Source organism: Bos taurus, chromosome 13 (genome assembly GCF_002263795.3).
Source record: "Bos taurus isolate L1 Dominette 01449 registration number 42190680 breed Hereford chromosome 13, ARS-UCD2.0, whole genome shotgun sequence".
NCBI lineage: Eukaryota > Metazoa > Chordata > Mammalia > Artiodactyla > Bovidae > Bos > Bos taurus.
The window spans coordinates 63,449,125-63,470,965 of NC_037340.1; the positions used below are offsets into that span (position 1 = coordinate 63,449,125).

The 21,841-nt window shown below is 48.4% G+C and overlaps 1 protein-coding gene across 9 annotated transcripts in view; it reads left to right on the forward strand.

Annotated features, from left to right (window-relative positions):
• Window positions 1-15,734, forward strand: part of RALY (RALY heterogeneous nuclear ribonucleoprotein) — a 90,180-nt gene extending 74,446 nt beyond the window's left edge. For 5 of the 9 annotated variants that reach the window (XM_059892435.1, XM_005214527.5, XM_005214530.5 and 2 more), the window contains 8 exons: window positions 7,689-7,953; window positions 9,288-9,360; window positions 9,548-9,595; window positions 11,570-11,736; window positions 12,382-12,495; window positions 12,701-12,897; window positions 14,111-14,159; window positions 15,371-15,734. In XM_059892435.1, the coding sequence (XP_059748418.1) occupies window positions 7,698-7,953; window positions 9,288-9,360; window positions 9,548-9,595; window positions 11,570-11,736; window positions 12,382-12,495; window positions 12,701-12,897; window positions 14,111-14,155 (900 nt within the window). In that variant the 5' untranslated portion in view covers window positions 7,689-7,697 and the 3' untranslated portion in view covers window positions 14,156-14,159; window positions 15,371-15,734. Of the gene's footprint in view, window positions 98-7,688; window positions 7,954-9,287; window positions 9,361-9,547; window positions 9,596-11,569; window positions 11,737-11,822; window positions 12,496-12,700; window positions 12,898-14,110; window positions 14,160-15,370 lie in introns of those variants that run through there. The other 4 variants (XM_005214529.5, XM_005214531.5, NM_001014847.1 and 1 more) reach the window with 4 other exon arrangements.
• Window positions 15,735-21,841: the final 6,107 nt, after the last annotated feature.

The window sequence follows — 21,841 nt, forward strand, 5'->3', positions numbered from 1 at the left end:
CAACAGCAAGCAGTGACTAATCTTGCCACATTATCACTGTGAGGAGTCGGCCCCTTAAGGTGTGAGGAGGGAGAGGAATCCATCCCCCAGGCTCGCAGTGAGTGCTTATTGGCTCTTGGACTTGAGAGTATGCCCTCAACAAGGCTTCATGAGTTTCTTCCCAAAGGATCAGAAGGTGTTAGAAACTGATGTCTTGGCAGGTACAGTACACGCTTACAGAAAGCCATTCTGGGCCAAGGTTGAGAGCATTAGCTCTCGTCTCATACAGACTGGTCTCAGCTCTGCCATTTCCTAGCTTGTATAGGGCTGAGCTCCAGCCCTTACTCATTTGTGAAATGGACACAATATAAGCCACCACCTACCTCAGCAGAAGACGGAGTACAATACCTGGCATGTGGTAGGTGCTCAGCAAATATTGGTAATGATAAACCATGGAAGGGCCCTTTGTGGTCACATGCTCCCAAACTCACAGTCATATGGCACATCAGCCACAAAGGCAGGGCCAGTCTTCCTATTGTGGGATAGAGAGAATGACCTCTTTGGCAAAAATAAAGAAGTTGACAATCATTTGTAGCTTCCCAACTCTTAACTCGGGATTGGGGGGCCAAGTTTGTGCCTCCCTACTGTTTGTTGCCTTTCTCTCCATAGCTCTAAGTAAGAGCTGCTTGTCACAAACGCCAAACCTCATCCTAAGGCCATAGGCAGGGGTGGGAGTACAAGATGGGGGGAGTGTTTATACTCAGACCACACTGTGGGGAGAGATGGCTGAAGCCCCAGCTCTACCTTCTGTTTCTGCTTTGGGGTCTCCCTTCACTGCCTAAGAGATGCTCATACAGAGTGTAAGACTAGAGACCTCATGGTGGGACTCAGAGGTGAGTCACTGGTTCAGCAAGGCCTGGAACTCCTTCCACCAGTGTTCTTTCCTCTCCCAGGCCCATACAGTCATAGGGAAGGGGGCACTCTTACAAAGTTTCAGATTTGGTCCAAGATACTAGGACAGGGGAGCGAGCATGGCCTTTACCTCTGACTATCTTATTCTCGGGCATGTTAAGAGTTGGAGCATTGGGAGACAACGTGGGTATCAGGCTTTAGAGCTGGAATGTGGAGGATCCAGACTGCCAGGCTAATGCATCTCTGCACAGGACATTGGGCATTTGAATTTCTTATGTAAATATCTCCTGGTCACAGCCGTTATACTGGGCACTTGCCACATATTGGTCTAATCCTGGGAGATTGGTACAATTCCCATTTTGCAGTTGAGGAATCTGAGGCCCAGGGAGGATAAAGGACATCACTAAGTTTATATCTTGTAAGTGGTAAGGCTACAATTGGAACTCAGTCCTCTCTGATTGCAGAGCCTGTGCTGTTTCTACTATTTCATGTGCAGTGTTTTGTTTTAGGAAATGGTCAAGGAACAGGTACCTAGAGAGAAGTTTTCTTAAAAAGCAAGTAGAGGACAAGGCCCGTGGGCACTGTTTCCCAGCACCTAGTGAAGGGGTTAGGAGTTTGGTAATGATAGAAATAAGTGTAATCCTCTATTTGTCTACAGTATGTTACAGAGGCAATAGAGAACTTTCACATCATATTGAAGTTGAAAGGTAATCAGGAAAAAGATTATTTCTGTTTTTAGAATAAGGATGACAAGGCTCCGAGAAATCTCATGACTTGTTGCAGGTTACATGACTGAGCAGCAGAGCCAAGCCTCGTGGACATGTAACCTGTAGACCCCTTACACTCCTCCCATCCCAGGAGCCCTCAGTGTTCAGCTTGATGGGAGCTAGGGTTTCTCGTGGGAGTGGGAATGGTCAGGAACTAAAGAGCACTCCTTGGAAAATTAGTCCTGTCTGGCCAGTAATGATCGTTTGGGCAGTGATAATGAGCTGAGGCCTGGTGAGTTTAATGAGATTAATAGATGTTCTGTCATCCCTAGCTGCCTGGTAACCAAGGAGGCACTGGACCAAGGAGGTCCTGGGTACTGATCAGTACAATTGCTTGGCTTTCTCCAGAAACAGTCTCCCCATCACTGATAGCTGCTTTCCTTCAGAGTCACCCAGATGTCTCCAGGTTTCTCTAAGGGCAGAGGTTTGGCCACAGGCTGGTGTGACCACTCATCTCCAGGCTTGGGAATAAGGCTGGAGCTGTCCAGCAGAACTGGTCCAGACAGAGGCTGTAAGTAGCACTGGGTGGGTGGGGGTGGGGGGTGAGCGGTGGCGGAGGTAAGGACCACGAGCAGCGGAGATCCAGTGCTGAGGAGGATTTATAGAGTTGGGGAAGGGACTGTTCCTATGGTTGTGTGCCTTAGAGGTCTGGCTGAAGGCTAGGGCCTGATAGGCAGCATTGAGAGGCCCAATAAGGCAGAGCCAGAGAGTGCTTAGGCCAGTAGAGACAGTGGCAGGTAGAGTGTCACAGGAAGCCTGGATTCAAGTCTGGAGCTACTCCCTTCACCAACAGGGGGACCTTAAGTAAGTCATGTATCTTTGGTGATCCTCAGCTTTTCCATCTATAAAGTAGGACTAACAGTGTCAGGACCAAGAATAGAAACTAGCTTTCTTCACTAAAATCCTATGCAGATGGGAGGCATTGTAGTAGAAAAGGGAAAGGGGTAAGGACCAAGGAGAGAGTGTGACTGGCTCAGGGTGACATTCTCACCATGGGAATCAGTACCCAAGACATCTCTGTGCACAGGTTTTTTGAAGTCAGATCTGGGTGCCGGTCTGGTTTTGTTCTGTTAACCAGTTACTTTGTCTCTCTGAGCTTCCTTTCCTTATCTAAATGACCTTCTCATAGGGCTGTTGTAAGAGTTAAGTAAGGTGAGATATGTAAAGTCTCTTGACAGCTTGCAGTCAGTAATTAGAGGCTATTCTTAATGTGATGCCCCTCTGGGTGGCTCAGTTATCCAGAGTTCAGGGGTGCAGGTACTTTTTAGGGCTTTTCTGCCTTTGGAAAGCTCTGGCACTTTACCACCTTTAGGCTTGACTCTTCCACAATACAGCTTCCATCTGAAATGTTTCATCTGGGAAAAACGATTTTTTTGCCAAATTTCCTCTGTTCTTATTAGCCTAGAGGAGTGAGCCCGTCCCTTTGAGCTGTAAATTGCATTTCAAAGCCTGTGTTCCTGGTGGGTTTTAATTAGCTTAAGGGCCCAGCTTTTATGCAGCAGTTGTTTCAGCAGGTAAAGGTGAAGGTGTTTATTTGGGAGCCAGTCTGCAGTTTTCTCAAACATAGCATTTCTATATTGTCTCTTCCAAGCTCCTCACTATCCTGGGGGCTTGTCTCTCAGCAGCCCAGAAGGAACAATGAAATATGAGAACCCAAGACTTAGAGTCAGAGGGACCCATGGGGTTCTTGGCCCTGCTGCTCACTGGCTATGGCATCCTGGTCAAGTCCATTCCCCTCTCTTCCTCAGAATAAGGGCATATGCTCCATGCTCACTAAAGTCCCTGCTAATCTGACATTGCAGAAGTCTCTGGGAACAAGGTGGGTTCTTGAATCCATCCCCACCCCCGCCAACCTGACACCCCCACCCCCGCCCACCTCCAAGAACAATCCCTCTCCCCACCTCTCCTTAGCTCATCGCTAAGCATGGAGCCTCTGGGGCTGCAGACACCTTGCTTTCAATTACACAGCTAATCTGTGAAGCAGAGCTTGGCCCAGGGGGTGAAATAGCTTATCAAGTCAAGCAGCTTCTGCTGAATAGGATGTCGGTATTTTCTAGGGCTCCCACTCTTAACCTAGTGGGAAGCCTGGAAGAGCCAAGATAGAATTGTGTGGAGAGGATTGAGTTGGGGATATTGGTGTGTGGACCAGGGTGTTTGTGTCCTAGGCTAGAAAAAGGTGCCTGAGAACCTCAGCCTCATGTAGTCTCCCCCTCGTCTTTGCCTCTGTTTAAGGGCCACTGCAAGCCCTTCTCACCACCTTCTGGGATATCATCCTCACTGCTTCCTCCTAACATTCATTGAGCATTTACTGTGCAACTTTGTCAGGCTTGCCTCTCTCATTTGAAAGGTAGAACAGGAGTACAGATGGAGATCCACTTACCATGTGTCTAAACATTTAAAGGTTATAACTTATAAATGAGGTTAACAAATTGCTATGTTCATAACACCCTGGAAGACCATATCTGAATTTGGGATTTTGTACCTGAACCTAGCAGTTCCAGGAGAGCTAGTCTCAGCACACTTCCTTTTCATTTTGCACCCCCAGCTCCATTCCTCTGAAGCCCCAAAAGTACCTGCCTCTTGAGATTATGCACAACAGCAGCACAGCCTGCCCTCTGAAGAGTGTGCAGACCTTGAAAGCAGATTGGGAATACAGCCTGGAACGTGCTTCAGGCAGACATTTCTCCTTGACTTTGCAGAGCAGCCACATATGTACATTTCCTAAGTCTCTTCTGTGTGGATCAGAAAACTGACCCCCATTTGATACTGCTTCTGACCTCTTCTCCTTGGCATTGTACAGAATGTGTTCCAGTCTGACCTTGACTCTCATCTAGGATGGGCCCCCAAATGGCTGTGTTAGTAGAACAGAGATGTTCCAACTAGTCAGAGTAAATTTTTCATATGAAGAGCTTCAGAGTTTGTAAAGTCCTTCTGTATACATTGTCCCAAACCCTAGGTGATGAGAGCAAAGACCGGGTAGAGCCAAACCCAGAGGTCTTGGCTCACCAGCCAAGGGATGAATGCTGATCCTGCTATAGCACCAAGCACAGGTGCACAACAGTGTTTGCTGTTCAGTAGCGGTAGAGGTCATTAACACTGCTGAACAGGGAGAAGTCCGAGGGGACCCAGTGATGGTCATGTCACTGCCAGGTAACTGGCAGCAGCAGCAGTCACCAGTAAACCTCTGAACTGTCATCCCCGCTTCTCTTCTTTCTATCTTGGTTCACACACCTGACCTGGTTGGCTCCCTCCAGCCAAAAGCAGGTGGCATCTCCCTGGACCAAAACTTCATGACTTTGAGCTGAACCAACGGGGAGAGTTACCTGATGCTCATGGAGGAGCCCCACAAATTTCTTATATTCTCATGGATGCGCAAGGAGTTAACCTTTGAACCTTGAACCTGGCTTGTCATCCAGGTAGGAGAGGGATTGTCAGAGAACTGTGAGGTGGAACCCACATACATTGAGCATTTCCTTCTTCATTCAAACAGTATGTTAAGTGTTTTCGTGGGTAATCTCTTTATGTGTCCCTCACTGGTTAGGTTGATAAATATTGATGACTGGATGCAAAGGCAAACTGAGTAACAAAAGAGTCTGTCCTTCCAGGCTAGTTTCAAAGCTGGCACCAGGCTCTTCATCAGTAGCAGTGCCCTCTCAGCCCCTCATCTTTCCCTGTGATGATGCACACTTGATCCCAGCATATCCTTGCTACTGTTAAGAACTACTGTAGGAGCAGGTTCTTCTCCAGAATCTCTGAAGCCCAGCTTGCAGTTTCCTTGCAAACAGTGCCATCTGCTGGTCAGAAAGTGCCAACTTTTAAGCTGGGAGGATTGAGGAGAAAGGGCCTTTTTACCCTAGTGGGACAAAAGATACAGATCTCCCAGCTTATACTCAGCTCCTCTCTAATTCACTAAAAAGAAGTTCCCTCTTCCCCCCAAATATTAAGTAAATAGGCAGGTGTTTATGGTTAGTTTAAGCTGATTTATGCATACTGGTTGGTGGTTCTTTAGCTACTGCTACTAAGTCACTTCAGTCGTGTCCGACTCTGTGCGACCCCAGAGACGGCAGCCCACCAGGCTCGCCTGTCCCTGGGATTCTCCAGGGAAGAACACTGGAGTGGGTTGCCATTTCCTTCTCCAATGCATGAAAGTGAAAAGTGAAAGTGAAGTCGCTCAGTTGTGTCTGACTCTTAGCGACCCCATGGACTGCAGCCTACCAGGCTCCTCCGTCCATGGGATTTTCCAGGCAAGAGTACTGAAGTGGGTTGCCATTGCTAGCCAGGCCTAATACCATGGCCCCAGCCCTTGCCCTCGGCAATGGTTCACACCCTGAAGAGTGGCTTTTGTCTGGATCCTAACAAATCCACCTCTTAGCGCTTTGTCTCTCAATGAATTTTTGCAATGAGACACCAGAGCCTGAGTTTCATTAGCTTTGGCTGGGCTTGAGTCCCGGGAGAGAGCTGAAGGGCAGGAGGAAAAAGCAGTGGGAAAAATGTGCCAAGGAATCCCCTTCATAGCCCGCCGGAAAATTTGCTAAATACCTGACCAGTGCTCACAGTTTCATTGGTCTGATCCTTGGCACAGAGAAGAGAAAGGACAGAAGAACCCCCACCAGCTTGGGTAACAGCTACTGGGGCTAAGCACTTTTATCCAATAGTTTTAGGGTCAAATTCAAGATAGGAGTGTTCCAAAAGGGAGTTGCACCAACCCATGCCAGTGAGCAGAACACTGGGCCAGGAATATAAATGCCAAGGCCTTTCCTACTGGAACTGAACCTCCTTTTCCCTTTGGAGCCTGTGCCTAGATTCTAACCTGTCCAGAAAGGGGAGTAGGAGAGATTTGTACAACCCTTTGGGATAAAAAACATTGCCTGAGTGTAGAGAGCAAAGGGCAGAGAAAGTATCATCTGTAAGCAAAGAGAACAGAATCTGAGTAGTAAGTGTAAAATGGATAACTCTAAAAATTAATTTGTTAAAAACAATTCTCAGATAAATGTGCTGACTTACTGTAGTACAGTCAACCCTTAAACAGTACAGGGTTTAATTTGTGTATAATTTACAGTCTGCCTCCTCCATATCCAGTTCTTCCACACCTGTGGATTCAACCAACCACGGGAACCATGGGCCATAGGCAGTACTGTAATATTTACTATTAAAAAACATTTACATAAAAATGGACCCATTCAGTTGAAACCCATAATTGGTTCAACTGTATTTAACTTGGATTTAACACTGGGAAGGAGAGTGATAAATTTGATACAGATGGGCTTTATGGACCAGTGACCTAGGTTTGAATGCCTATTCGTGGCAGGTTAATGAACTTGCTGGAGTCTGTTTTTGTAAAATATGAATGATAATGATATCACATACGGAGTCTTGTAATTATTCAATATTGCATGCCACCCTTAGTGCTCAGTAAGGTTTAACTCACTTTTTAAAAATGGCTGATTCCAATAAAGACAGCCATGGTCCATGTCTGGATCAGACTGCACATAATATGATACTGTTTAGAGCAAACATTACTTGCAATTACCCTGTGACCTCTTTGGTGTGGTTCTACATTGAAGGAACAGAAGAAAAACTGTGGGAGATCTTCAAATTTAGATCCTGCAAGGGGCAACATTCAAAATTAGCCTTAAAGAAGGAGTGGGTTTGAAAGAATTGAAGTCAATATGACATTTTTGTAATGTTATAAACCAGTGTGTGACCTTAATTTCAAAAGAAGAATTGAGTCAAGCAGTCAGGGTTCAAACTCCTGTCCTGTTATTCACTGGCATTGTGACCTCTGACTGCATTTCCTCCCATGTAAAATGTCCTGGTTCTGCTCATCACATCAGCACCATATAATAGAACATAGGTAAAGCACCTGTATGAGGTCACCAGCCAGTGAAACAGGCACAGATGGGGAGGTTGGATGTGATGGGGCATGTGCGTAGGAAGGAACAAAGTCATCCATTGTAGCCAGGTTGTGGGTCATGAGCAGCCCATGAACCCAGTTCAGATCCTAGACTCACAGTGGCTTGCTTTCTTCAGGTGGCCAACATGTCCTTGAAGATCCAGACGAGCAACGTAACCAATAAGAATGACCCCAAATCCATCAACTCTCGGGTTTTCATTGGAAACCTCAACACAGCTGTGGTGAAGAAGTCAGACGTGGAGACCATCTTCTCCAAGTATGGCCGTGTGGCCGGCTGTTCTGTGCACAAGGGCTATGCCTTTGTCCAATATGCCAATGAGCGCCATGCCCGGGCAGCTGTAGTGGGAGAGAATGGGCGAGTGCTGGCCGGCCAGACCCTGGGTAAGCATCTCTTCATGGCCCTGCCCCGGGATTTCTCCTGGGCAGGTGCTGACCCGCGTTCTTTAGCTCCCCTCTTATCCCGTTTTTTTTCTTGTCCCCCATAACCCACTACCCCTGTCTGAGATGTTTTAACTTAAATAGTTAATAAATTAATTATATTTAAGTTATGGCAGTGCCTGTATGGAGAATTTGAGAAGTTTCAGGCGAACACTTCTGTCCCTGTTTTCACAGTGAAAGGGTTCCACTTAAAAAATGCAGATTCCCCAGAGAAAGGGGAGAGTGGACTAGCACAGCTTCTTACACTGGGCTGCTTTTGGCTTGGGTTAGAACCTGTTCTGAGAGCCAGGAGGAGGGGAGCATAAGGTGAAGCTTGGTCTTGGTGTTACAAGCGTGTGATGTGGCCACATTGGAAGCATGTATAGTGTTTGTATATGTTCACTTACTTCTGTGTATTTGTGTATGTTTGAGAAGGGATATGTATATGTGTATTGCTGAATATGTGGTATGTGGATGCAACTAGTCACGTGGAGAACATATGTGGACACACTCCTTACTTTCTGGGTATATATGTAGTGCCCAGCCAGCTTTTTTCAAGTATCAGAATGTACTTCAGTGTGGAGTCTTGTAATGATTCAATATTGCATGCCACCCTTAGTGCTCAGTGAGGTTTAACTCACTTTTTAAAAATGGCTGATTCCAATAAAGACAGCCATGGTCCATGTCTGGATCAGACTGCACATAATATGATACTGTTTTAGAGCAAACATTACTTGCAGTTACCCTGTGACCTCTTTGGTGTGGTTCTTCTTTGGTGTGGTTCAGATGTACATATATTCATTTACCAAGTGTTTATTGAGTTCCTGAGATTTGTTGAACTCTAGGCATAAAGATGTTCAGTGAAAGGTTGGTGTGAATGTGCACCGGCTTATTTGCATATGGGCAGTTACATATGGGATGCTGGAGCCAAGTGTGAGTGAAGTTGAGTGTGTGATCTTATTTCCTGGATACGTGAACATATGTGTGAGGGTGTGTGTTTGATGTCTGTGCTTATGTGAGAGAGCTTGGGAATGCATATAATTTGATGTACATTGTGTGTGTACATGTATGATTGTAAGCCTGCATGTGTCTGAATGTATATGAACATGTTATGAGTTCATACATATGAACATATGTATGAGTCTATTTGTGAAGACCTCTGTTGTCCATGTTAGGGAGTACAGTCCATGTGCATCTTGTGTAAACCACTTACATTGCTGTACATGTCCATGGGGGTGATCGGTGTATGGGCACTGACAATATATCAGCATCTGACTCTGCCTCTTCCCTCCATACAGACATCAACATGGCTGGAGAACCGAAGCCCAACAGACCCAAGGGGCTAAAGAGAGCAGCATCTGCCATATACAGGTGGGGCGCTCTGTCTTGTTTGTCTGTCTCTGTCTAGGTGGGATGGTCCCTCTTTCCACAGAGGGAGATTTGGTGGTAATGGGATGCCAAGCCTAGAATTTGGGGAGGTGTTTGGAGATGAGGGCCTGTGGAGAGTGGGCTGAGTGGCCATCTCTAAGCCCCGGCCCTCTCCCCTTTGTCTCCCCAGTGGCTACAGCTTTGACTATGATTACTACCGGGACGACTTCTACGACAGGTGAGCGGGGGAGGGGCGTGCCCAGGCATGAAGCAGCCAAGCTGGAAGGGTTCTGAGAGATTGCTGGTGCAGCCCACTCAGTCCTCCAAGTGGGAACTGAGGCCCAGAGTTGTGGATAGTCATCTTCGCAGGGCTGCTCCACAAATTGGTGGCAGAGCTGGGACTAGGGTCCAGTTGTGTAGGTGCCCAGGCCAGAGCTCTCCCCGGCCCATGCTGTCTCCTAGCCCTCTGACTGCCCCTCCTCCTCCTGATCCTGGGGTGAGACTTGATGGGACTGGACAGCCAAGGGACATATAAATGTAGCAAGTGGGAGTACAGAACCAGGTGCAGGGAATTTGAGCCCTCACACTGCTGTGCAGTTTCCTTATTAACTCCCTGAGTGCCCAGCCAGCTGAAGGTACCTCAGAACTCAGCCTGAGCCACTTAGCCTTGTATTTATACCCAGGAGGCCAGCCCTCCTTGGGAATTCTGAATTAGTGCCTGGTAGGCTAGACCTACCCCCAAACCCACCCAGACCCCAACCTCCATGGCACCAGCCACATTCTTGTGGAAATCATGGTGGGGGCTGGCCCAAACTTCTCCTTCCACTTCTCTGTCTCCCTCCCACCCTCTCAGCCTTCCCCAGGCTGTCCAGGAAGAACAGAACCTCTCTGATCCTCAGTTTTCTCACCTGTGAGAGGATTCAGGAGACAGTGCAGTGTGGTAGAAAGTGCTCTTGCCTGGGAGTCAGAAGACCTGGGTGCTAATCTCAGCTCTGCCACTGAATGAATTACATGACTTTGGGCACATCCCCTCCCAGTCTGAAATGGGCTTGCATCAAGTGATCCCTCAGGGCTCTTCCAGCTCTGGGATTCTGTGGTTCAGAGATTCTGACCAAGGCCAGAGCCGCCCCCTCCCCTTAGGGGCAGAAATGCAGGGTCCGGGACTGGATCCATTCCCAGAGACTCTCCATCTCCAGCCATCGTCACCCCAGGGCAGGAGCTCCCTAAACAAAGGAGTTACCCAGGCATGGGTCATTGCATTGCGTCCTGTCGGCAGGTTTCCTGGCTGTCATCAGGACAGTGATCCTGCAGGGAGGTGGTAGGAGCAGCAGTGGTGGGACAAACCCCTACTCAGCCTACGGAGCTTCTGAGGCTGGAAAGGTCTCCTCCTGGAAAGGGCTGGGTGATGGCGTCGGGGGGCGGCATACTGTCTGGGACAGAGGGTCTGACTGAGCTGCTCAACCTTGATACTTCCTTGGGCCTCCAGCCCCTCCATCTCCTAAGTGGAGTGAGAAGGATATGGTGATTTGAAGCCCAGAATGAGGAAAGGGGCTTGGAGTCCAGCCTCATGCCTCTGAGGTCATAGACCCATCAAGTTGAGGGTCAACTCGATAGTCTTTCACCTATCACACTTTCTAACATGTGTGTTTTAAACTAAGTTCTCTCATGTTCTATCCTCACGGCAGTCTTGTGGGGATGTGGGAGGACAGAATTTGGGGTGGTCATCCTCACTAGGCATGTGGGAGAACTGAGGCTCAGGCAGGCTGAGGAATTGACTCCCACTCCTACACCTCTGTCCAGCTGGGCATTTGTACTGCTTTAGGAGATTTGCAAACTGTGACCAGAGCTTAGGGTGCAGTTGACTGGGCAGAAGGCAAGTCAAGTAGTAGAGCAGGCCTTAGGGTGATCTAGGAAGTCTGTCTGGGGGCAGTTCTCAGTTTGTTCCTCTGTTGAATGGCTGTAAACCCCTGTCACCTCCCCTACCCTTACTCAGCCTGGATGGTAGGAAAGGTGGATGTCGTAAGGATTCCAGTAGCTGTTGAGGTCCAGAAAGGCCTTTCTCTTCACCCTCAGGACTTAACTGGGAGCAGGCAAAGGTATGCAGTGCAGGCTGCCCAGCCCTTCACCAGCCCTACATGTGTTGGTCTAAGGCCACAGTGCCCCCTGCTGGCCACAGGCCATGCTGCAGCCTCTGGCCCATTTGCTCTCACAGGCTCTTCGACTATCGGGGCCGCCTGTCACCAGTGCCGGTGCCCAGAGCAGTCCCTGTGAAGCGACCCCGGGTCACCGTCCCCTTGGTCCGACGTGTCAAAACCACCATACCTGTCAAGCTCTTTGCCCGCTCCACAGCCATCACCACCGGCACGGCCAAGATCAAGTGTGAGTGACTCTATCTTCTTCCTAGATAATTTTCATTTTGTCATTAGAAAAATAATAGAATCGCATTTTTTTACATTGGAAAATAGATAAAGGAACAAATCTCGCACAGTTCTGCTGCTCTAATACAACCAAGTGAGTATTTTCATGCATTTCTAAGAGGAAAAGACTGACATTTGTGGAGGTGGGGCTGTGTCCAGTGCTGTGACTTGGAGTTCAGTGAGGAAATGGTGTCATCTTTTAGTCAGGACATGTGCACATGTGGTCAGGCACTCAGGAAATCTGATTGTAAAGCACTCACATTTATACACCTTGAAAGACAGATACCATCCTATAATATAAGCAGAGAAACACTCTTGCTCAGGTGCACACAGAGGTACACACCACACACCTCCATTTTATCCATCCCTGTCCCTTTCATGGGGGTGGGGAGGAAATCCAGGCCGGTCACTGTAGGAATGGCCTTCAGAAAGTCTCAGGGGGTGCCACAGGCAGCTCTGGCCTCTCCCTGGCCAGAAAAAGACCATGGATTAGGACCATTTCTGCCATTGGCCTATCTTCCTGCTTGACAGAATGGGGCTAAGGTCTAGTGTTAGCATCAAGCTCCCTGCCCTCAGTTGACATCCCTGTACTTCCCTCCACTCTCAGTAAAGAGCAGTGAGCTGCAGACCATCAAGACAGAGCTGACCCAGATCAAGTCCAACATTGATGCCCTGCTGGGGCGCTTGGAGCAGATTGCCGAGGAGCAAAAGGCCAATCCAGGTCAGCCTCCAAGGGTCCTTGTCCAGATCAGTGAGCAGGGGCACAGGGCAGGATGGGGAGGATGGTGCACGGGGCAGAGAAGGGGCTGTGGCCTCTGATCCCACCTGGACCCACCTTGCTGAGGCCTTGGTTCTACCAAGGTGCTACCCTGGGCAGGTGTCCCCGGTTGAGTTTTATTCTCCCTTCCTCATCCCTTCCCCTGAAGATGGCAAAAAAAAGGGCGAGAGTAGCAGTGGCAGCGGCAGCGGTGGTGGCAGTGGCAGCAGTGGTACTGGTGGCAGCAGCCGGCCGCCGGCCCCCCCGGAAGACACAGCTTCTGAGGCAGGCACGCCCCAGGGAGAAGCACAGGCTCGAGACGATGGCGATGAGGAGGGGCTGCTAACGCACAGCGAGGAAGAGCTGGTGAGGGCCTGCCTCGGGGGGCGGCTGGGGCTGGTTTGTGTACCTCTGGTTGCAGGAGGGCTGCAGGGAGTGGGGGGGGCATCTCTTGACTGCTTGGCTGCCCTGTGAGCTCCCTCCTTCCTTGCCAGGGGTTCTAATCCTGTGAGAAAGAGGGGGAAATGAACAGAGAGTACTTAGCTCTTTCAGCTGTCAGTGAGAAACCCCACAGAGGACTGTGGCGGACCTCTCTCTATCCCGAGGCCCATTCTAGACTCCATCTTCCACGTGAGTTGGAGAAGGGAAGAGTCAAGGGCTCATGGTCTGGAGAATTCCAGGGAACAGGAGAAGGGGGATTGCCTGGGGAAGCCACAAGCAGTGCAGGGGTCTGCTCCACCTGAGGATTTTCTAAAAGCCATTGTTGCCTGAGCTTGACACAGGCTGTCTCAAGACAGGGCGAGCAAGCTTCCTGTTTGGTATTGGAATTCTTCAGATTGAGGCAAGGAGCTCATCTTAAGTGGAAAGGTCGACCAGATTCTGAAGGCAAGGTGTGCCTGCTACTCATCTACCTCATACTCAGTGAGCACCAGGCCCTGTAGCTCACAGTTTTTAACTCCATTTGACCTTAACAGTAGCCCTGAACTGTTCAAAGTATTACTCTTGTTACATTTACCCCATGAAGAAGCTGACAAGTAGCTTGTCCCAGGGCTTTGTGGATAATGAGGGTGGAGCCAAGATTGGAGCCTGGACATCAGTGGGTCTTCATGTGGCTGGGTCCTGGTATGAGGATAGATGGGTTTGTGGCCATAACAGTGGAGAGAAAGGTCTTCGTGCCCAGCCTGTCTCTTCTTATTTGAACCTAGCCAGAGATCCCATTTTACTCTTTTGAAGCATAGTCTCCATAAAGCTCCTAATGAAGGCTTCGATGTTCCTAAGATGGGGAGCTCAGCAGTCTACTAGGCTTTCAGTCTGCTCCAGTCTGAGAAGATCTTTCTATGGAGAATGTGTCCCCTGCCACACCTAGAACTTCCTTGACTGGTCCTTTCTCTCCTAAGGGGCCTTCAGACTGTCCTGTTGGAATCCCAAGGCAGCCTTATTTATTCAAACTGGTCCCCTAGTTATTCCCTTTGACTGCCCCTCCCCCTTTCCGAATGTGGCCTCCACATATGCTCTGGGCCCCAGGGCAGGACAGACTTGCCGTGAGTGATGTGTGGTCCTTGTTGTCTCCTCCTTTCAGGAGCACAGCCAGGACACAGACGTGGAGGATGGGGCCTTGCAGTAAGCAGGTATGGGGGTCCTGGTGGGGAAGGGTGAAGTAGAGGGCCTGCCATGAAGTAGACCTGGCAGGGTAGTACTGTGTCCATCAGTGAAGGCTCTCTGGTCTCCCGCCATCCCGCCATGCCCATTTGTGGTGGGGCTTGGTGGGTTGTGGAGCAGGAATCGTGGTTGGGCTAGCCAGGTCTGCCCAACAGGAGTTCCCTCAGCACATGCCCAGCCGCATTGCCTGTCCCCACTTGTAAGGAGCTCTGAGTCTAGTGGAGGTAAACAGACCGTTACCACCCAGTGTGAGCAGAATGACAGAGACTAGAGAGGCAGGGGGTGAAAGAGGGGTGCAGTGGAAGAGGTGATGTGTAGCCGAGCCTGTTGAGGACTGAGGGCAAAGCATCTAAGGGAGCACCTTCAGCAGAGGCAGAAAGCCTGCCATGCTTGGTGTGTGGGAAATGGGCCAGTCTCCTGCAGCTGCAGTCCCAACTTCGCCCATTAGGGACAGGGAGCTGCTCGTCCTCAGAGGGTGATGATTATGCCGGACTTAGAGGCTGGGGTTGGATCCTGTCGGGAGGAAATGTCCTGTGTGTCCCAGCCCCACAGGGTTGTGACTGTGCCAGTGTAATAGAGGTAGAAGCTGACACACTGAAGAGGGCAGGGAGATATAGCACATAGCCCACCAGATCCCAAGGTGATCACTGGTGGAGCCTAGATTCTAACCTATTGCTGTGTGGCCTCAGAGCTCACTCTCTGGTTGGTATTTACCACCCTGCTTTGCTCCATGCTAGAGGGAAGCCAGGCCACACCAGCTCTGCCCCATTCCTTTGGGGACCCTTTCCAGGGTATGACAGACTTGGGTGGAGGAAGGTCTCAAAAAACAGAGGTATCCTTATGCAGGACACACTCACGCTGTGAGTCCGTATGTGCTCCACCACACCTTGAAGTTTAGGCAGTCTTTGTGGTTTGTTTTACCTGGGAGGCTAAGTTGTACCTTGTTCAACCAGTTTGAAGGAGAGGTGCTGGGGACTCATGTGAGGACATGGAGGCCTAGAGAAGGAGGAGAGTCATCCAAGGTTTCATGGCCAGAAGGTTAGGAAGCCAGAGCGAGGGCACAGGCATACCTGTGTCTGCAAACAGCAAGTGCCATTGCACTCTCGTGTTCCCAGACCTTGTTATCTAAAGCACAAAGGGGCTCTTCCTCTCAGCCTTCGTTCTCTCTTGTCTCTCTCAGTCTGACAGGAGCGATGGCCACCAGCAGGAGAAAGGCGTACACTGTACCAGGCCTCAAGCTGGGCACCCACCCCTGGATAGCACCCCCAGCGGGTCCCAGAGGAGAGCTGGCAGCAGGCACCATCTCCCTCACGTGTATCAGCCAGTGGCGCATTCTCTGCAGGTGGAGTTATCAGCATCCCTTCCTCACGTACCCTCCCTGTTGGTACTGCCCAGGCCAGAGGGCAGAGCACAGTCTCCCTACAGTCTGCCTCCCCTCCCCAGGACATTCCCAGGCTTGGGGTTTTTCTATAGGTTTGGAGGGGGGTGGGGCCCACAGGGAGGGGACCTTGACAATAAAGAGATTGGATCCCAACTTGCTCTGAGATGGGATGGTTGTGTTTTTTTGTGAAGGAACCCTGGGCCTCCTGTCCAACCAGAAATCAGGTCTGCTGCGTGCCCTTCTGTTCTCCCCTTCACTTCTCCCTGCCAGAGAGCGTTGTCCAGGGTGCCAAATACTGATCTTCCTGGGTGGTAGTGTCCCTGGCTAAAATAGGGATTAAAATGACCAGTAGTGTTGTTGGAGAGGGTCAAATGTGTCAGTGCCCACAAGAGCACCTTCATGGTTGAAGTACCAAACGATTTTTGATCCTCTTGGTCAGGCAGTGGTAGGTTCAGGCCTCAGTCTCAGTAAGTCTGGTCTTTCCCAGCTCTAAAATGGTTCTACAGTTCACCACTTTCTCCTCTTCTGTGTCCTGGTTTAGGACACTTGTTTTTTCACAGGGATCTTGGGCAGCAAGAGGAGAGAGGCTAGTAGCTGAGGCTGTGAGTCAGAGATCCAGACCTGGGCTGAGAAGTAACCCTGAGGAACTGATCAGTCTGGAGAGATGAAGAGGGTGTCCAGAGGAAAGGGTCGCAGGGAGCGCCTCTACCCTTGAAGGGCCCTTGGTGTAGCAGAGTACTCCGGTCCCTGAACCTGCAGTGTGTCCTTGCACCCAGAAGGTCAAGCCCAGCTCTTGCTGAGCCCGCTGCACATCTCCCTCTGTTCAAGGCAGGGAAGTGCTGCCCTGGACTGGGACTTGGGCAGAGTCTAAAGGGGTTTTGGTGCCTGGTGAACATGACACGAAGACTGACTCCATGTTCCTGTGTCCCCAAAGCTTAGTGCCGTGTGTCCATTGTACTGTATATAACACTTCTAGATTGCACAGGCCTACTCAGTATGCTAGACTGAGGCACTCACTTTTCAGAGCTGGGGGGACAGGTAGAACAGCAGGGGCCACATGCTTGCTTAATATGCCAGGTGTAGAGGCCACCAGAAAAGCAGAGAAAACCCTTGCCAGGGTTGGAAGCATCTGCCCTACCCAGAGGCCCTGTTTAATCACCCTGGGACCAGGAAATACCCTGGACATGAGTAGGAATGGGATTCCCTAACCTGGCAGCCCAGACAAGCCCCAGAACTACTTCAGCAACTAAGAACGCCCAGACTCGGGCCCTGGAGTCTGGAGGTTCGCATCCACAAAACCCTGCGCACACAGGCCTGTCCTTCCCTGTCTGGGACCAGGAGAGCTCCGTAGGTTTCATTTTTCTTTCCAACCTTTGAAAAACAAAAGATCATGAAGAAACGTGATACCTGATTCTGCCCAAAGGACTGACATTCTCTAGATATTTTCAAGATCTTAAAGTATCAGTTGTGATCCTAGTAGATTCCTACTGCTAGTGGGTTTCCTGGATTGGGAACTAAGACTCTACCCACTGTACTGCTGCCAGTAAGATTTGTGACCCTAGCATTTCTTTTTCTTTGCCGGGTCTCCGTTTGTTCATCTGTGTGAGGGGTTAGCCTAGACAGTAAGTGGGCCTTATTTCATTTGTGTAATAAACCACTCTGAAATTTAGCACCTTTCAGTTCAGTTCAGTTCAAGTTACTCAGTTGTGTCTGACTCTCTGCGACCCCATGAATCGCAGAAGGCCAGGCCTCCCTGTCCATCACCAACTCCAGAAGTTTACTCAAACTCATATCCATCGAGTTGGTGATTAGTGAACATTAATTTGTGTTTGATTCTGTAGCTTGGCAATTTGGGCTGTGAACCAGCTGGGTGATTGTTCTGCCTATCTCATCTGGGCTCTCATGTAGCTGAAGTGAGCTGGCAGATTACTGGAAACTGATTGGTCCCAGATAACCACACACTTGTCAAGTGGTTGCACAGTGGGGGCCACATACTCCTAGTATCTAGCCAGCAAGACGGGTAAGCACTGATATGTAGGTGCTCATCAAGCTCTTGGCTTGTGTTATGCTTGTAACATTCTATTGGCTAACACAGATTGTATGGCTAAACCCAAATTCCTCTTTATGACCATAATTTGTTTTTAACCTACCTCAGGCTTCATTTCACTTGTCAATTCAAAACATTCAGTAGCAGCTGCTAGAGTGCTTTATGAGGATTTGGAGCAGTTTTTAAAGACTATTAGGAAGTAGTAATATGATAATTTGGTCATGTTTTTTATGGGCAAGGAATTGAAACATGGGTCTGTGAGTGTCAGGTGTTAGCTCACCCAGGCCAGGTCATATCTTGTCCCGTGTGCTGTGCCTGGTCGCTGTGTCCGACTCTTTGCGACCCCACAGGCTGTAGCCCCCCAGGCTCCTCTGTCCGTGGGGATCTCCGGGCAAGAAAAGTGGGTTGCCATGCCCTCTTCCAGGGGATCCTCCCAACCCAGGTCTTCCACATTGCAGGCAGATTCTTTACTGTCTGAGCTACCAGGGAAGCCCCATAAGGACACTGTATATGCAGTGGGCCATCTGATGAAACCACAAAAATACAAATAGAACAGCAAAAGATTCTGAGCCAGCTGTTCTGAATTTGAATCCCATTTGGACCATTGATTGGCTTTGGGTAAATCAAAATCTCTCTACCTGTAGCCATAGTCTTCATAAATAATTATTATATAACAGTAAACCACTCTGAGGGTCTGTTATTAATCTAAAAGGCACATTTTACCCTTAGTTAACCGCCACAGCCACTTTTTAGGTGGATGTAGTGTGAACTTTGAAATTCCTCTCCCCATTCATGTGACAAGCCTCTTCCAGCTCTCCTCCTCTACATACTCAAATTTCCTTTATTGACTCTTCCTCTTATGTTGGCATGTTCATCATTTTTCTGTATGAGTTCCTGGCTCACCAAACCCATGGCTTCAGACTTTACATTCATGCCTCCACCATCTCTACCTCTTAACTCAGTCTTCCCCAGGAGTGCCAGGGGACATACAGAGACCCAGCTGATGGCTGCACTTGGATGTCCACGAGGACCTCAGCTGAGCCCTGCCCTCCCCATCTTGGGCTTCCCAGGTGGTGCAGTGGTAAAGAACCCACCTGCCAATGCAGGAGACACAAGAGACTCAGGTTTCCATTCTTGGGTTGGGAAGATCCCTGGAGTAGGAGAATGGCAACCAACCCACTCCAGTATCATTGCTTGGAAAATTCGATGGACAGAGGAGCCTGGCGGGCTATTATAGTCCATGGGGTTGCAAACTTGGACATGACTGAGACACACACACGGCGTCTTTTATTTTCATGAATCCTGCATCTTGGAGAATGGTGTGTGTTTACCCTATTGCTCATGTCAGCATCATGTTATTTTTTTCCAAGGTATGCCTTAGCTCTAACTTGTTTTTTGTCCCACTCCCTTAGTAGGTTAAAGCCCCTTTTATCTCTTAAAGACTTTTACAATAACCTAACTAGTCTTTCACTTTCCATCAGTCTGCTCTTTCAGTTCAGTCCAGTCACTCAGTCATGTCTGACTTTTTATGACCCCATGGACTGCAGCATGCCAGGCTTCCCTACCCTTCACTATCTCCTGAGTTTGCTTAAATTCATGTCCGTTGTTTCAGTGATGCCATCCAACCATCTCATCCTCTGTCGCCCCCTTCTCCTCCTGCCTTCAATCTTTCCCAGCATCAGGGTCTTTTCCAGTAAGTCAGTTCTTCACATAAGGTGGCTAAAGTATTGGAGCTTCAGCATCAACATCAATCCTTCCAATAAACACCCAGGACTGTTCTCCTTTAGGATGGACTGATTGGATCTCCTTGCAGTCCAAGGGACTCTCGAGTCTTCAACACTACAGTTCAGAAGTTCCTAGAACAGGACCTCACACAAATTAGGGATAGTACTTAGGCAGTACTATCTATGTATTACATAAATGATTATTTAGGAAGAACACAAAGGGAATTCCCTGGCAATCCAGTGGTTAGGACTTGGCACTTTCACTGCTAAAACCTAGGTTTAGTCTCTGGTCGGGAAACTAATTCCACAAGCTGTATAGTGCAGAAGAAGAAAAAAAAAGCCCAGATCTGAGACATCTGTCATAATGAGCTGGGACTGAAAAGTGAAGCAGTCGTAACTCTTGAGGCCAAAACAGTTAGTGAAGTTGTTTCCCAGCATATTAGGTTCGGCTAATATCTCATGTAATATTTTGGCTTTAATTTGGTTCCTGGCTCACTTTAAAGTTCATGAAAATCTGTACAATGAATATAATTTTTAAAAGTGCCCATTAAAATGGTGACATTCAATAAGAATGTCCATTAATACTTATCCTTTGTAACAGCTGGTTCTCCAGTGGTTTCAAATACTGTTTAAAACAGAAGCCACACTTAAAGCAAGGGGCAGTAATTAGAAGGTTCTTAAGTATCTGTTACCAGGGAAGGTTTGCAGGGATAGGACCCACAGCAATCACAGGAGACCCAGCAAGTGTTTGGTCCTTTCTTCTCTGGAGAGCACCACCATTAATGGGACAAAGCTTGAAGGACTATGCCTCTGTTGTTGCAAACCTTTGGGAGAGTGTGATGCTCCTGGAGACAGGTAGCTACCCTGTCTCAAAGCAGAGCAGTTTTTCACAAGGTCAAAGGCAACTGTCACCATAAAAATAGGTAAGTAATACCTATAGTCCTCAGGATTTGCACACTTGGCAGGGCAAAGGCAGAGCATCTCTCTTCAGGAAAGGGGATACGCTCACAAGTACTATCAGCCATTGAGCCTCCTCCCCTCTGACCAGGGTAATTCAGCCTGAGGGGAGTACAGAAGGAAGATCGTGCACAGTGCAAGGCAGGCAGGCCTGGGTTAAGCACTTTAAATATAATATTTCATCATCTCTGAGGTAGGCATTTTCTCATTTTCTAGATGATAATACAGGATATAATGAATGATAGAAGGCTGCCAGTCCAGACTGTTCAAGGCCTGTACTCAGCATTATAAAAACCTACCATTTAGGGTATTAAAAATAAACTATGGCATACCATGAATAGATTCTTAATGCAGTTTTTAAAAATACTGTACTAACTTGGAAAATGTTCTTGATATGAAAAGATTCTATGGTGATAGGATTATGGGAATTAAAACTCTGAAATTATAAATTCATCTTAGATAAACACTACCACATGCTATAAAGACTGACATCTAAAAACACACTGTGAAGTCTGATGTTCTGTTCAAATATGCACTTCGGAGACCAGGTCAGAACTGGGGCCTCATACTTCCAGGCTGCCCAGCCCAGCATTTTTTTCTAAACACTTAGTCTACAACATGTTTGGGGGGAAGGGAGGGAAAGAAACCTGACTTACTACCCACAAGCTAAGTCCTGCTTCCTCTAGGTATGGGAATATATCAAGGAACATGTAAACTCTGCTCTCAGCACTTATGGTGACCTGAGGGTAAAACAGTTGTTTACATGAAGTGGGCAGGGACCTGTGAAGAGCCAGGAGATCTTAGGGAAAGTTTAAACTTTTCTGTAGATGGGGCTGTGGGCAGGTATGAATTCAAGAGATATAACTGCATATTTATATGCTTGTGAAAATGCACATCCACATACAAAAGACTTTCACTTTTGTCATGGAACATGTTTATCTGGTCTCAAAAAACACCCCCCACAACCCCCAGCATAATTAGGAACACACTGTTACAGTTCTGTAACAGTTTCTGAAGACACTTTGGAAATGGTGGTCTGATTCCCTTAAAACTAGAACATTGCTCTTGATCGGAAACCCTCAATGGCCTTTGCTTTGTCCCTCCATAGAAGATTCCTTCCAGCTGAGCTATGGCTGGTCTGAGATAGTACAGTAGACAGAAGAGAGGCTGATGCTACTGGGAATGCTAACCTAGGGTAACTCGTCATTTTGAATGGGTCTACTACAGTCAGTCCAATTTTGACCAAATAGTACCTCAACAGGACTATCTTGAAGTCTCGATCCGTCTGGAGAATCTGTTTTGGAGAATGGACTTAAGAACTGGGGTTAAAACTGCCAATCTGTCACCAAACTGTAAAATCCCATGTCTCCCAACTAAAGAACAAAACACACATACATAGGCACAAAAGCGCTAATTACACGAGAGGCACTGATCCTTGGTTTATTCACGCAATAACAGCTGACATTGGGAATTGTGTGGATATAGATACAAAAGAAGGAAGAGGAAATAAACAGCAGTTGAGTTCATCAGGGCAGTGGTGGC